The sequence below is a fragment of the Brienomyrus brachyistius genome, chromosome 9, assembly GCF_023856365.1.
Source record: "Brienomyrus brachyistius isolate T26 chromosome 9, BBRACH_0.4, whole genome shotgun sequence".
Classification (NCBI taxonomy): Eukaryota; Metazoa; Chordata; class Actinopteri; order Osteoglossiformes; family Mormyridae; genus Brienomyrus; species Brienomyrus brachyistius.
In genome coordinates this window covers 25,099,321-25,115,378 of record NC_064541.1, presented here as the reverse complement: position 1 = coordinate 25,115,378, position 16,058 = coordinate 25,099,321, and the positions used below count along the sequence as shown (strand labels likewise).

Here is a 16,058-nt window from a genome sequence, read left to right as displayed (position 1 = left end):
TTCACCAAATACTTTTTCCCTTAACTACTAAGCATAGGCCAATAGTGATGCTTGTTTGGCATTGCTAGTAATTCTGAAATAACTCCTCAATGTAAGCTACAGAATGTCAGCAAAGGATGCTTTGAAAACCCTACATGGTAATTATGAGTGTCTCAAGTCAGAGTAACAAGCATATGTGATACAAGACATGGAAAACAGCAGCAAATTTATTTTTGAATTTCTTAATTTTCACAGAAATGGGTCCAACAGAAAGTTGAAGCAATAAAAATATGGATTCAGCTTGGTGATGAAGAAAAATAATTCCAACGTGATGAACTGGATTAGTATAACAAATATTAGGTAAAGGTCTTGACATCAGCAGTCAGATTGAGCAATTTAAGGTATATAGAAAGTGTATGTGAATATCTGAAATGCATCAGCACAGGTTCCCTATAGTCATAGTCCTCACACTCATCAAGCAGTCATTCATTTCAGCATTTTCCTTTGGGTGTCCTTTTAGGGACACAGTGTTCCATTAGTCATTTTGATGAGCAGCGACATATGAACAAATTTATAAGGATTAACACGGTCTAACAATGATTTACAGTAAACCTAATGGCGCTGTTTGTATGCACTGCTACATTACATAATGAGGGAATTTATTTTACTCAAAATTCAACATATGTTTAGATGCACAGGAGACTAACAGATCAACAACCATAAGAACATACAGAAGCTCTGGTTAATTGTTCAGTAAGGCCCCAATCAGTGAAAATGTTACTATTAACTAAAAACTAAACAAAATGACATGTTTACTGTCTTTGATATATCCAGCAATACAAATGATGTTTAAGATTAACACTTCTTGTTTATGAGTAATTACCAGCAGTAGCATAAATAAAGCAGGGGTAACCACTGAGCCCTGGGGAACTTCTACTAAGAGATGCTGTAAAGATGGTCTCTTTTTAATTAGCTTGAAGGAAGCGTTGAAAATAAAGCCCAGCTAGAGTAGAACAATATCACTGCTACTCATGTTATGATGGTCAGGTTGAACATAAAAATCTGACGCCCAACCAAACTGAAAGGAGAAAAGAAGAGAAACACAGTGTTATCGCCTCTAAGCCTTAGAGTTGACTGCTGCGGGGCAGTAATTAAACTAGTTTAAGGACATGTAAACCCCAGGAAAGCCCCTACCATGGAAACTCTGGGAAAGGGTACTTCCCATGCATGTTTGCATTTGTTTTGGGTTGTTTTTGGCTCAGCCCAGTGCTAGAGGGAGAAGAGCAGTTAACTGCCTCACTGTCTATCCATTATTTATCAAAGATACTATATACAATGATCGGGGACACTATATCACTACTACTTGATTACTTCATGTAACATTATATAATAATAATAATAATAATAATAATAATAATGTATAGGTAACCGGGGTTACAGATGGTGGGCAGTGACTGTATTTCGGCATTCCGAGTTAAGTGCTCTAATGTTAAAATAAGCAGAAAATACAGTGAGGTAGATATTCTCTGTGAGCCATGTGCATTTAAGTGGGTTAATCCAGCTACGCCTTATCTTGTGTGTGTGTGTGTGTGTGTGTGTGTGTGTGTGTGTGTATATATATATATATATATATATATATAATCTCCTCTCATGTCATCACCAGAATACAGCTATCAAAAGTACAATTTTGTCCTAGAAGACAAGCAAGCAATTTCTGATGCTCTACTGAAAACTGCTATCCTTTGTGGATTAGCTGTGCCTTTATCTACTTGTGATAGACACCATAGTCCTTCATACTATGCTTATTGAATGCAGAGAACATAAAAACAGAGAAACCACGTACGTTTTAGTATGAGTCTCCTGAACGTCATGGTAAATAGCTAGGTAAAGTGCAGAGGATGTTGTATGTCACTAATCTAGTCATAGACATTTAATTACTTAGCTTGTTTGTTATATATAATTTTATATAATTTTCATGTTATAATAGCAAATATAAATCAAAAAATGTGTTCAATAATGTGAATATTTTCATAAAGCTAATATATATTGTGCTATTTTAATAGCTCCTTAATTTACAAATTATTGTTATAAAAATTTTGACTTACACACATCTAAAGAACTAACCTTCTGTATTTCAAAATGTTATTAGTTATCCAAACATTTTTGTTCAAAAATGGCTTCGATCCAGAAATAAAATTCTCAGAACCTGTCCTTTTTCATTTTCCAAATGACCTTCAGTCTTTCAATTATAAGTGAATTATTTCTTCGCCTTGTTGTACTGAATGACACTTTTTAATATTGTGACATTTCCTTTAGTAGAAATTAGTCGAAAAACATCATGGTGTACACCAGTCAGTGCATTATAAAGCAGGCAACATTCTTACTTTGTGTATGTTTGTTTTTTTTATGAATTTTCTTTGGTCTGTAAAGGGTAGTAACGATGTTTCTAGCTTATGAATTTTCCTCTTCTGAAACAATTCTGAACAAATTGTATTCATAATTCAATTGATGGTTGTACTTTGTTTCAAAATTTGAAACTGATGATGCAGCCTGAAACTGAGGAAGCAGATCCCCCCCCCCCCCCAGGCTGTGATCATGTGTCTGTCTGCTCTGGTCAATGCCACAATACAAACATAAGTTAAGAAGAAGCCACTTAGCCACTTGTCATTTGGGTAATTAAAGCAATTACATCCGACTCCCTCCTCATGCAGACTGGTCTCCCTTGAGCTATTCTAAGAACCATTTTTTAACACTGGAGCAAATGTGTCTGTTGGCACTGATTAAACTGCAAGTCTCCAAATACTATCACATAATCTATGTCAAAAACATACTTTTGAAATAAGAATGCCTGGATGATATTACAGTTGACATAAATTGATAATATGCTCTTTGTTCATAATAGGAAATGAATCTATACAATTTATATCAGCAATGCATACATTTTTGTATGTACCCGTTTGTGCAACTATTAAAATATTAAGAAATTGATTCATCAAGATAAATAAAAAGGCGAACTACATTCTCTCCAATTTTGTGTTTTTTTTCTTTGCTTCTCAGTCTTTCGTCATGAAGAGTTTGATGGAGCCTCATTCTCAAAATAGCTGTTTAACCGTCATTGAATTCTAACATTATCTCTGTATATGATTTAATTAGCACTAATTTTCAGTTAATCAGCTAGGAGTCTGAGAAGTGGCAGCTGTGCTCATATCTGTTGATACTAATCAACATGCTACAGTAGTAAAAAATTAATGGTCACATAATGGCTTTAATCTATTTCAGTATGTGTCGATTTAAGAACTTTTCTAAATTCCTAAAATATTATGTTGGAAAAAAATAGGAAGCTGCTAGCAGCGGAAGCAGATGGATGTATACACATAAGATGTGTGTGCACATACACCAACATGTATGTTCTCTCTCTATAGAAACTGTATAACAAAACTGAATGTTTGGGTTAGCAAGATAACTCTTTGGACTAAGTCTGGGCTAAATGTAAGTGAATGATGATAAAGTCCATATAAACTGGGGCTACCTTAAATCCAACAAGTCAGCTAGCTAACCTACAAATCTTGCTTCGTGATACTGGGGGTTGGTTAGAGGGTGACTGTTTTTTTTGTTTGTAAGATAAGCCTAGTGTATATGTAGTCATGGTTTTGTTATACCAATGATGTTCTGTTTTGTTATTTTCTTTTCTTTGGTGCTGTGCAAACTCTTTCCCCTAAGGTTGGACCTTCATTCTGTATTCCCAACACACATTCCCCTGTATTGGTTATGACCATTGTGCATTGCTTTTGCCTAGTTTGTATTAAACCACTGTTTTGAACCATGTCCTGGAAACAAGATATACAAAATAAAAACAACTGGCAAGCTTACTTGCCCTACAAACTGCCACAATAGAAATAACGGAATTCAGAGAATCCTCAAAACCTTGTCCACTCTGTTACTGCAGTCCATCTGGACAGCAATAACCCCCTTTGAGACATATACTTTTATCTCGTCTGGCTAGATTTGTGCCATGTATCCGAATACAACTCATTTACTTTGGTGCACCAAAAGGCTTTTAAAACCAGGATTCTCAGCTACAAAGCCAAGAAACACCAACAAGGCAGTGAGTTCATGATATTGCTCACTTCCTGGATGTTCAGTGGGTCAGTCTTAAAATACTTGTTCCTTTCATTGTCTCAATAAGTGTCTCATGCACTCTTCCATTCTTCTTCTGTGCTTAAACCAAAGTTTCTTCTCCTTAAGCCAAGGCTATAATTAGAGATTGAGTCCCCATACAATTTACAATTACCTACAGTACTGTGTACAACCATGTGCACTAGTGTGATCAAAGATTATTAAAGTCATGGACAACTGCAGCAAAAGCACAAACAAATTAAAATACACAACAGACTACTGAAAACAGCAGTTAAAATATCCATACATCCATAAGTTTGTGTTCTACTTGTAGAGAAGTATAAAGCAGAGCTCTAATGAAACTGATTAGGGACTGCAATAGCATAATCTAGTCCATAACGAATAGAGATATAGAAAATGCAGGTATTCCTTTGCTATCCAAACTTTCACTATCTGAATGTGTGCTGTAATGCCTCTGGTGAAAGAAAACCCAAAATTCACTATCTGAATTGCTGTTTTCATGAAACTGCATCTGAAAAAAAAATTGAGTGAATGTCAGAGGAAAGCCTTAGGTTGCACATGAGTCCTGGTGAGAGGATGTGAAGTGTGATGCAGTCATATCTCAGCTGTTCTCGCAATCATGTCTCATGCTCACATTTTTAAATCTGCATTATCTTCCCCACACTATCAAGTGACAATGTCTTCTAAGCCAGAAAGCTTGAGAAAAAAAGTAGGTGAGCTTAAGTGGCCTAGAAAAGCTCACACATTAGAAGAAATGTTGGGAGTGAGAAAGCTTATTGAGTGGTGAATGCATAAAAGATGTAATAAGCTTGGCCACTTCTCCATCTAGAATAACTTGTTCAATTTTATGTTATTTTGCTAGGTGTTATTTGCATTCACTCTGCATCTTTAACATATTTCACTGTTCATTTACATTACAGTACATGGTCAGTGTAGTGTAGAAGGAAAATGTATTTTGTATCCAGTGCTGTGCAGTATTTTTGCATACCGACTAATGAGTTCATTAAGTGTTGAATAATTCAGAAGTTAATGTTTAAAACATTATTATGCCAAAATCCTTGGGGGACTGCTCTATAGGAGTCAAAAGTTTGTGATATTTGAGGAAATTGTTTGTGGTTTGAGATGGGAACCTATTAGCTTTCCTATTTAGAATAATGGAATTATGGAATTTAGAAAATTTGATATTCAGTGATTTTCAGGAACAGATTACTTTCAAATAACAATGGACACATGTAAATATATTTCTTTGATTAAAGAAGAAATTTAGCAATAAATATGACAATCCTACACAAAAGCATATTGCAAATATTCACAAAAGATGCCCAGGAAACTGGAGAGAAAATAATCTACTGTACATGCCTTACAAGCTGCTTTGAATCCGTTAGGTGTATAGGCCTATGCATTCAGCAGAGGCCTGAAGTGAAACCAAAATGACAAATCATAACAAAAGCAAAAGGTTGTACTTGCACAAGCTTATGGCTTATGTTATAGCTTCTGGTGTGCACTGATGTACCATACATTGACCTGGTAGAATGGATAAACTCTTGCCATTATATATTTTTCAGTCTTTGTTGCCTAACAGATTTCAGCAGGCTGCAAAAACCAGACTTGGGTAGCGTAAAAAGACAGAAAATCTTAATGAGCCACAATTAACTCAAACCTAGGTTTCATCAAAGTCTACTCAGATTATTAACACGAAAAATGTTGCTATTGTATCATTTCACTCAGGATAAGAGGTAATCATAAAATCATAAAGTACTGTTATTTAGTAACATCAGCACTGATTTGTTCCTTACATTGTGAAATTCTAACATAATTACTTTGGAATCCTCATATTATCATGCGTAAAAATCTATTTTTAAAGGGGGGAAAAAGGTTTGGAATATGGATAATACAAATGGAAAATGAAAAAAATCTAAACAAATGATGCATCACCGAGGTCTTGAGGAATAAAAGAAAATCCTAGTTACAGCTAACAAGCAAAAACATATATAGATTGTGTGTAAGAGTACACATCAGCAAGACACTTTGCGAATTAACACAAAGAATGATATCCATAAAAATAACACCATCATGTTAATGGCCTAACCTTGAACTCTTCCAGGGCCATGTAAATCTTTCCACGGAACTCGCAGTAGTTCTTCTTCTCTTTACACTGGGGGCAGCACTGGCTGGTGTCAATGCGGAGACAGCGAGGATGCACTTTGGGACAGTCAGGTTTGGAGCACAATGGCCCCTCCTCTGTACACAAGCATGGGCAAGTGGATGGGCCTGGTGTGAACTTCTCCCCAATAGCGAAGACAAAGCCGGTCTCATCTACACACCCCTTTCCCCGGTAGTCTGGGTATGCATATTCATCCAAGTTGGCCTCACTGGTAGTGCCTTCATCCTTCTGCTCCAAGAAGTCAGTCATATCAATGGCTGTCCAGTTGGCCCCTCTGCTCTCTTCTTGGCTGAGCTGCTCCAGGTGCTGCCGGACAGCCAGACTCAGTCCCCCCTTGGATGTATGCCTAACTGCTCTGTCCTGCGCCAGGGGCAAGGGGACTGTGGGATAGCAGAGTACTGTGAGCATTGGGCTGTATGCCAGTAGGAGAAGCCATGGCACAAAAACCGGCATGATCTTGAGAGGATGCAGCACAGCCCACCTCCACCCACAAGGGGAGGAACACCCCATCTCACATAACAGAACTCACATTACGATTTCTCTTGCACCTGCAAAGCAAGCAGACAGAACATTAGAAAACATGTGGGAGATCATGATAAACCACCACAGACAGGATTCTGGTCAAACTGGTCAGAAACTACAGAAAGAAATGAAACAATTAAACAGGAATATTTTTTAAGCTAAAAAATCACAGAAACTCGTAGACAACGCGCAAGCCAAAAACAATACTGAAAATGATTCGGATAACATAAAATCATAATATGTAAATATTACTGATACATAATATTTTTAGTGTAAGGTCATATTATATCTTTAATGTTAAATGACTTTGCTTAGGTACAAGGTGTGGTTAATCTGTATTTTTAATACTGTATGCTCCCAGTGCGTACAGTAGTGACTTTTTGTATTATATGAAAAGGTCTAGACAAAGAATGACAAAGCAATTTGACATGCAAAGTGTACAGTACAGTACAGGTTGTCTAGAAAATGTTATGCTAGGGTTGTCTAGAAAATTAAATGTTATTGAATTTTCAGGTTATCAGTCAGGCTAGCAGACTGTTATGGGTTGAGGTTAGGGGGGCCCAAGTATCATTCACGAATTTTCACATACATGAGGATCTTTCATCCCTAACCCTCGTGAATATGAAGGGGTTACTGTATTTCTAAATAATAATTTAATAGAAATTGATTTAAATATTCATTAAATTATAATAACATTTCATAACTATTACTGAATGAGTACTAGCATCCAATGCATCTTTTGTTTTGTTGTTTTATATCCACTACTGACACTATGCCATATGACCGATCGTTTGCTGTTCACTTCCAGAAGCTTTTCTTATGTATAGAATCTGGTGCTCCACAGTCTTTAGATTTTCATTTGGGCATTCTTGACTACTCTATCAGCTTTTCTTCTGCATTTTCGTCTGTAATTTCTGTGTGTGCACACAGCCCTGCAGTGTCATGCCCTTTTATGGGGACTAGCAGGTCATTTACATATGCTAATTAAGAACATCTGGCATATGCTTTCAATTTAAGAGGACAATGGAATTCATCATTACAAGAACACATTTGTGAACAATTCTGCAGTTTAAGAACACATTTTGAATCTGAAATAGACTTTCCTTAGAACCATCTTAAGACCAAAGGACCAAGAACAAATTGAAGAGTGAGACCCTATGTTCTGACCCAAGGAAGAAAAAAAAAATTTGGGCCAAAAGTTGAGTTCAAAAAGCAGTTTTTAAAAGGATGCATATTTTATTAAATGCCGCTTGTGCTGGATTGTACTTTGAATGAAACATTTCAATATTTATTTAGTAGTAACAGAAACAGACTGGCGTTTCAACTGTAATTTCTCAGTTCCTCTGAATTTGGCCAAGAAACAAAACAAAATAGCCAGCCTGTTTGGAACCATAAACACCAATTATACACACTAAAGACCAGAGAAAACATGAATCATGTATTTTATTCACCCCAAATACTGAAGCATAGTGGCAGGTGTATGTGTTTTAAAATGCAAATGGAACTGGCAAGAACGACTCCACGGATTCTTTAGCAAGACACCTTATACAGGAAGCTCTTTTTATAGTTGTCAGACAAGCTCTACCATAGAAAAATCTTAAGCAGTGACATCAAACATGTCAAGATCCAACAATAAGCACAATATACAAAAACTGGACCCTTGCACAAAAGATCTGTCTGTGGAAAATATACTACTCAGGTGTATGCTGTCCATACTGACTGTAAAGACTAAATTTTAACAAATGAAGACAATAAAATAACAAGCAAAATATATCATTCATGTACTGGTCCTGGGCTGTGGTCAGTATTTCATTGAGCCATGGAACACTGGGGATTTGGCGGAGAGGGGATTCATTTCTAAAATTAAACTATGTATTTTCATGTCACACCTCTTTTTTTTAAACACGACCTCGGACATTTGTGCATCCTGATTGCAAAGAGAGAGAAACAGCTAAACATTAAATCTGGTTCACCGATCAACACCCCACCCCCCGGCTGACAAGCTATACTGCTCTGTACAAATTTTGCACAATGTATGCCGGTTCATGGTGATGTGATCAAATGTAGAGAAACACCCTGGATGAGATGTTCATCACAGGGCAATTTAGAGACTAGCTATGAGACCATGAGACATATATGGCTACCCACAGAGGCACAGTGTTACCCACACAAGGAAAGTATGCTATGTTTAATTATTTAAAATGATTAAAATTTCATATACCATCAAAGTCAGATTTAATCACCTTTTTTACAAATACATTTCAAGGCCAAGAAATGGCTTGTAAACTGAATGAATACATTGTATGCTCTCATTTCTATTTCAATTCCATCATACGGTAGCCAGTTTAAGAACACCTGCTTGCTAATGCAAACAGCCTCCTCCTCCTAAAGTGGCTGCAATTGAACACATATGGCTCACAGACAGGGTGAAGGAGTTCACGTATTTGTTCAACTTTTGGCATTAGAACAGCTAATTTGCCTCATCGAAGCGATTATGAATGCGGTGTGGTTGTTGGCATCATATGTGGTGGATGCAGGGTCGGAGAAACAGCCACTCTCCTAGGATTTTCACATACACGGTCTACAAAGCATGGTATTATGAACAAAAAACATCCAGACAATAGCATTTATGTGACCAGAAACACCTTGCTGATGAGAGAGGTCAGTGGAGACTAGCTAGATTAAAGCTAAAAGGAAGGCCAGCTCAGTACAGCAGTAGTGTGCATAATGGTTTGTCCTAAAACATAACTCATCTACCTTTGAAAGTTATGGAGGGAAAGTGGGTCCTATCCAGTACTAGCTAGCTATTCTGAATAAAGTGGCAATGGAGTGTACATACTATTCGTGTTGTGCAGTGTTTATATTAAAATAGCAAATGCGTGCTACAAAATGCATGCTAGACAGTCTGTAATCCATCCATCCATCTGCGTATCCTAGACGAGGTTACAGCAACAAACAGCAATGATGGCAGGTTGGTGGCAAGATTGGTACTCCAGCCATTGGGGGAAAAAACACTCACCACCCCCTACCTTTTAGGTTCCATTTGGACTAGTGTGGTGCTGAGGTATTGCCCACTACATGGGTGGGGTTCAGGTTCTCATCCTCAAGGTAGTGTGGCGGGTGCAGCAATGCACTGTAATCAGCGCATGCCCCTTACCGCTACCTCTCTCTTCTAAAGGGCTATTCACTATATTACCACTGGCACAGTGGTCCTGCTGTTGGGACTTAAGGTACCCACTTAAATGCCACACAAAAGCTACTGTAGAGAATATTTTAATCAGCAAATGAGACTACAAGCTGAGAAAGGAACACTGCACCAGCAACAGAAAGACAGTTACACTAATTAAAGTTCAGGAATTAGTTCCAGAGTTTTATGAGAAGTGAAATTCCACAATCTAACTGCTGGCAGCAAATGGCCCTGCTGTGGAAATTTTACTGTACAGTACTGTAAATCAAGGTTGCTGCATAATTTTTTTAAATTAAATCTTATCAGCAAATTATGTGTGTGAGAGAGAGAGAGACAGTGAAAACATACTGGGCAAAATGTGTGGCCTTATGCAGCATCTAAATACTGTAAATACTTAACTTTTCCACGTGTATTTTTGGGCTGTGGAGGGTCATGCGCACAGCAGATTGTGTTCATACTACATTTGGCTGTGGATGTGAGTGGTCGCAGTTGGTGTATGCATAAAGCACTGATATTTCACTAGAGAAATATCAGAGGAGAGGGCAGATGCATTGCAACAAACACAAATACAACCAGTGTAAACTTTTATGAACAGTTATTAGTCAAAGCCAGGACCCCGCTCCTTTCCCCCCCCACCCCGGAATGTCGGAATAGTTTTGCTTTTTAAAATACCGTATACCTCGGCATAATGTCTGGAAAGTATGAAAAATGACCTATGCGGGTACCTCTGACCCTTGTCATACAACTGTTCACCTTAGCTACTACAATAACAACAACAACAGCTATTCTGATAATCTTCCTCTACTCTTTCGTCGTTGATCACTGATCTGTGAAAGTCAGTGCTGCCACCTATTGGAACTACTTATCTTGCACATGTGCATTCGGTGCACACAAACATGCATAGTTTCTACTAGAGATCTGGACTACATACGCACAGCCCGCAGTTGTCCGCTGCCAGCCCTTCATGACAAAATTTACATCACTTACCCTCGTCCACTAAAATCACACACAAAAAAGTAAATCACCAAACATAACATTCTTATTTTTACTAATATTGCTACAACACTGGTCTTTCATTTTTGTATGTTGCACCAATGTTAAGATAAATGTAAACTACCTTAAAAACTACTATTATCTCAGCCCTAGTATCAGAAATGTTTTTTGGACAGGGATTTTCAACATACTTGGAAACTTGAACCTTCATATCAAATATTTTTTCTGGTTACTAACAAAGTAAATTAAAAGTAAATAATGACTTCAATCTGTATTCTTTTTCAGAAACTATAAGCTAGCAATAGATCATTACACTAAAACTAACTGGAGATTTATTGTGAATAGTAGTAATTTTTAGTATTTTGGATTAAAAGATTTGCTCAAAAATTTGAACAGAATTCTATTTTGTATTTATATTAGCAGTGGGGGGAAAAATAGCGATTTTATGATCGTGATCCTGGGTTTGTCGATTCAATTTCATTTCCTAATATCCCAAGATCGACCTAATAAATTTATTCTTTCATTAAACCCATGACTTTTAAAATATTTTAGCAGAATTTCTTATATCAGTTTTATCATATAAGGAGCATTAATTTCTCTCTTGCCTAAAGGAGGGTTGCAATAGTATTGCACAATCACCTGGCACCACCATTTTGGTACACTATCAGTAGTGGTAGTGTAGTACTTCAGTATGTGAATGCAAACAAGTCAAGTCAAACAGGGATTTATTCTCAGACCAATCAAGTTTGGTACACTGTTTACAAATAACACAATTAGTGTGCATAATGGCTTGTCGGAAAACATAACTCATCTACCTTTAAAGGTTAAGGAGGGAAAAGTGGGTCCTATCCAGTACTAGCTAGCTATTCTGAATAAAGTGGCAATGGAGTGTACATACTATTCTTGTTGTGCAGTGTTCATGTTAAAATAGCAAATGTGTGCTACACAATGCATGCTAGACAGTCTGTAATCCATCCATCCATCTGCTTATCCTAGACGAGGTTACAGCAACAAACAGCAATGATTGGTAAGAAACATTAGAGAAGAAACTAAAGGAAATTATTATAATTAAAATTATAATTAAGACCCTGCAATGGACTTGTCATGCCCGGCTCGTCCGCTCCTCGTGTGTGCCACGCCCCCTGATTACCCACGTGTGTTTCCCGGATTGTACCCAGCTGTGTCCGTTTGCTTTCAATCAGTCTTGTGTATTTAAGTCCTGGTCTTACCTGTTTGCCTTGTCTGTCATTGATGTTTCCCGATGTCTGTTGCCGTCCAGTGTTCCCTGCCCCGGATATCCTGATTAAAACCCCGTTTTCCCCGTATCCCGCTTGCCTGCCTGCTCCTTACCCGCACGATTGCCGCTCTGCTCGCGATCGCTCACCTCGTCCTGTGACAGAATGACGGACCAAAAGAAGAAGCGGAGAAGGAGGAAGAAGCTCCCAGAAGAGCCGATCAGTCTGGGCGCCTGCTCGCTCTCCAGCCCCTGGCTCCCTCAGGAGGAGGAGCTCGTCCTGGGTCCCGACCTGGGACCGTACGGTCTGGGACCCTGCTCCCTGGCAAGGCTCTGGGCTCCGAGCGAGGATGAAGAGGACGAGCCCTTCGTCTTCCCGGACCCAGAGCCCCTCCCTGCGGAACAGCTACCGCCCCCCAAGCAGTGCGATAACCGGCCCGAGCGGCTGGCCAATGGGGGGGCCAGAGCAGTGAGGGACGCCATCCCGCGGGTTCCCCGCCCTCTTAAAGGGGCCACGCCCGTTTCGCCCGCGGCCCTCGCTGACAGGTACTTCACCCTCCAGGGACTGTATTGGAGGGTGATGGGAGAACCGGCCCCACAGGGCCCCCCGGAGGGGGAAAGGCTTGCTGCACAGCTGGGGCAGGACTTCGCCGCCTTCTCTCCAGACTCCCCGTATTCCGACCTGGAGAGAATGGCTGAGGACCTCCGGAGGCTAATCCAACTCCGGAGAACGCCTGCAGCACCCGGGCAGGTGCCCCCACTGCAGCCGCCTTCGCAGCCACCTGCGCAGCTATCGCCTGCGCAGCCCCCACTGCAGCAGCCTGCAGCTCCAGGGCAGGCGCCCCCACTGCAGCAGCCTGCAGCTCCAGGGCAGGCGCCCCCACTGCAGCAGCCTGCAGCTCCAGGGCAGGCGCCCCCACTGCAGCAGCCTGCAGCTTCCGGGCAGGCGCCCCCACTGCAGCAGCCTGCAGCTTCCGGGCAGGCGCCCCCACTGCCTCCAGTTCCTGACCGCGCTCCAGTTCCTGACCACACTCCAGTTCCTGCAAAGGCGCCCCCTCTGCAGCCGCCTGCTGCAGCTCCCGGGCAGGCGCCCCCTCTGCAGCCGCCTGCTGCAGCTCCCGGGCAGGCGCCCCCTCTGCAGCCGCCTGCTGCAGCTCCCGGGCAGGCGCCCCTACTGCAGCCAGCTCCTGTCCCTGACCGCGCTCCTGTCCCTGACCGCCCTGCTGCAGCAGCTCCAAAGGCGCCCCCTCCGCCTGCAGCAGCTCCAGAGGCGCCCCCTCCGCCTGCAGCAGCTCCAGAGGCGCCCCCTCCGCCTGCAGCAGCTCCAGAGGCGCCCCCTCCGCCTGCAGCAGCTCCAGCTCCTGTCCCTTCTCCCCCAGTGACTTTTTCTCCCTCGCCCCGGCGAACTCGACCCCGACCTGGGGTCATCATGTCTGTGTCCCGTAAAGGGAGGGGACACAGACGCAGGGCTGGCGTCCCGCCCGCCCTGCCCCCTGGCTCGCCCTGCCTCGCCTGCGCTGGGGCTCGGTTGGCGCCTGCGGGTCCTGGCCCTCCGGGTCGGCTGTCGCCTGCAGGTCCCCCTCCGATGCCTCGTCGCCCTGCCTCGCTCCCCCCTCCGGTGCCTGGTCTGTCGCCTGCGGGGCCCCCACCTTCGGCCCGTAGGAGGACGTCGCCGCCTGCGGCGGCTCCCCCCCTCACCTTACCTTCGCCCTGGCCCCTTCCAGCTCCCTCGTCCCCTTCCCCGGTGCTCCCTCCTGCTCCCTCCCTGGCCCCTCCGCGGGTCCCTCGCCCTGTCTCCTCGGCCCCTCCACGGTCCCCTCCTGCTCCGGCCTCCCGACCGCCTGCGGCCCCTCCGGCTACCTCCCGTCGCCCGCTGGGTCTCCCTCGGGCTTCCCCTAGTTCCCCCTCCTTGTCTCCCTACGCCCCTGCCTTTGTCCCGCCTGTCTCTGCCCCTGTTTTCTGCTCGCCCTTTCGTTCCGCCCGTCTCTGTTCCTTGTGCCCCGGTGTACCCGCCTTGCACTCCTGGCCCCTTTGTTCCGCCCGTTCCTTCTGTGTCTCCCTTCCTGGTTTGCCTGTCTGCCTTCCCGACCCTCTGTCAGGTTTTGTCTTTTGTCTTGTCCCTCGCTCTGTTTTGTGCCTCGGTCCTGTTCCCTGTCCTGCGTTGATTCTGTTCTTGTTTTTCAGGTCCTGTTTTGCCTCGTCCCGTCCGTCGCCCCCTTCCTTGGCGCGCCCGGAGTAGCGCGCCTTTGGGGGGGGGTTCTGTCATGCCCGGCTCGTCCGCTCCTCGTGTGTGCCACGCCCCCTGATTACCCACGTGTGTTTCCCGGATTGTACCCAGCTGTGTCCGTTTGCTTTCAATCAGTCTTGTGTATTTAAGTCCTGGTCTTACCTGTTTGCCTTGTCTGTCATTGATGTTTCCCGATGTCTGTTGCCGTCCAGTGTTCCCTGCCCCGGATATCCTGATTAAAACCCCGTTTTCCCCATATCCCGCTTGCCTGCCTGCTCCTTACCCGCACGATCGCCGCTCTGCTCGCGATCGCTCACCTCGTCCTGTGACAGGACTGGTGTCCCACCCTGAGCTATTCCCTGCCTTGTGCTCATAGCCTTCAGGATAGGCTCTGGATCCCCCACACCACTGAATAGGGTAAGCAGTTCTGATAATGTATGGATAAATAAAAAGTACTTACTCATATTTGATTATTTTTCTCCTTTTACTTAGAATTTTTGTGCAAATGTTCAATAAAGCATGTACCAAAATATAAAATCTGAATGTAAAAATGTATAAATATTTATTTTGACAATATAAGGTTCATTTTATGGACTGTTGTGTGTGATCTCCACAAGCCCAAAAGGGGGTATTCAATCAGATATTCTGATTTTGATTTCGTGGTGTTCTATCTTTCAGTTTTATAAACATTCAGTATGGTACCTGTTTATGGGTCTCATTAGGTGCCCAGGTCACAGTGGGGTGACCATACATGTCCCTGCCTATAGGACAAACAACTAGAGAAATGTATGTTATTTTTATTTTAGTTCAGAGTGAACCAAAGCTATAAGTATACCAAAATACCACTTAAATAACATTTAAGACAACATGCAAAACAAAACACATTTTTTTAGTCAGTGGAATCATTAAAACCAATAACAAACCAATAAACAATCAAGCAATAAATATGGACTGCTGTAAATACTGTTGTAAATATGGACTGCTGTAAAACACCAGGATAAACGGATTGGACCATGTCAGAAAAGGAAATGCAGTGTACATGTGCTCAAAAAGGCACAAATCAGGCAGGTGGTATGGATCTAGTAGACACGCCCATTGTCCAAATAACTGAAAACGTGCGCGACTTAAAAGAATGCGATTTGCAACCCAACAACATAAACAATAGAGCATAATATGAAATGACACACATTTTTCCATTGTCATGAAATATCGTCATATTACAGCCTAAATCACAATCCTGCAATAAGCCTGAATCCTACACCAGGAAGGGCAGGGCATGAGGCAAGGGACAAGCACGATATAATACAAGTCCATCGCAGGGCAGAGACTCACAACCACACGACACGGCAAAATAGACAACAATTCACCTGACTGAAATTTTCCAAACTGTGGGAGGAAACCAGGACAAATGCAGAGAAAACATGAAACTTCCTCACAAAAAGCTGCCATGAATCGAACTAATAGTGCCACTGTGAAAGTTTTACTTCTGTTTAATTATCAAAATTCCTTATAACAAAATAAAATTGTTTAAGCAGCAGTAACTAGGGAATATGATAAATATAAAAAACAGATGTAACAAACTAGTTTATAATATGAACACTTGGAAAAAAAATCA

At 41.9% G+C, this 16,058-nt stretch overlaps 1 protein-coding gene across 1 annotated transcript in view; it reads right to left on the bottom strand.

Annotated features, from left to right (window-relative positions):
* Nucleotides 1-16,058, bottom strand: part of LOC125749495 (brorin-like) — a 32,429-nt gene that overhangs the window by 11,486 nt on the left and 4,885 nt on the right. Inside the window, exon 2 of the mRNA XM_049026801.1 lies at nucleotides 6,206-6,828. Coding sequence (XP_048882758.1) covers nucleotides 6,206-6,790 — 585 coding nt within the window. The 5' untranslated portion in view covers nucleotides 6,791-6,828. The remainder of the gene's footprint in view (nucleotides 1-6,205; nucleotides 6,829-16,058) is intronic.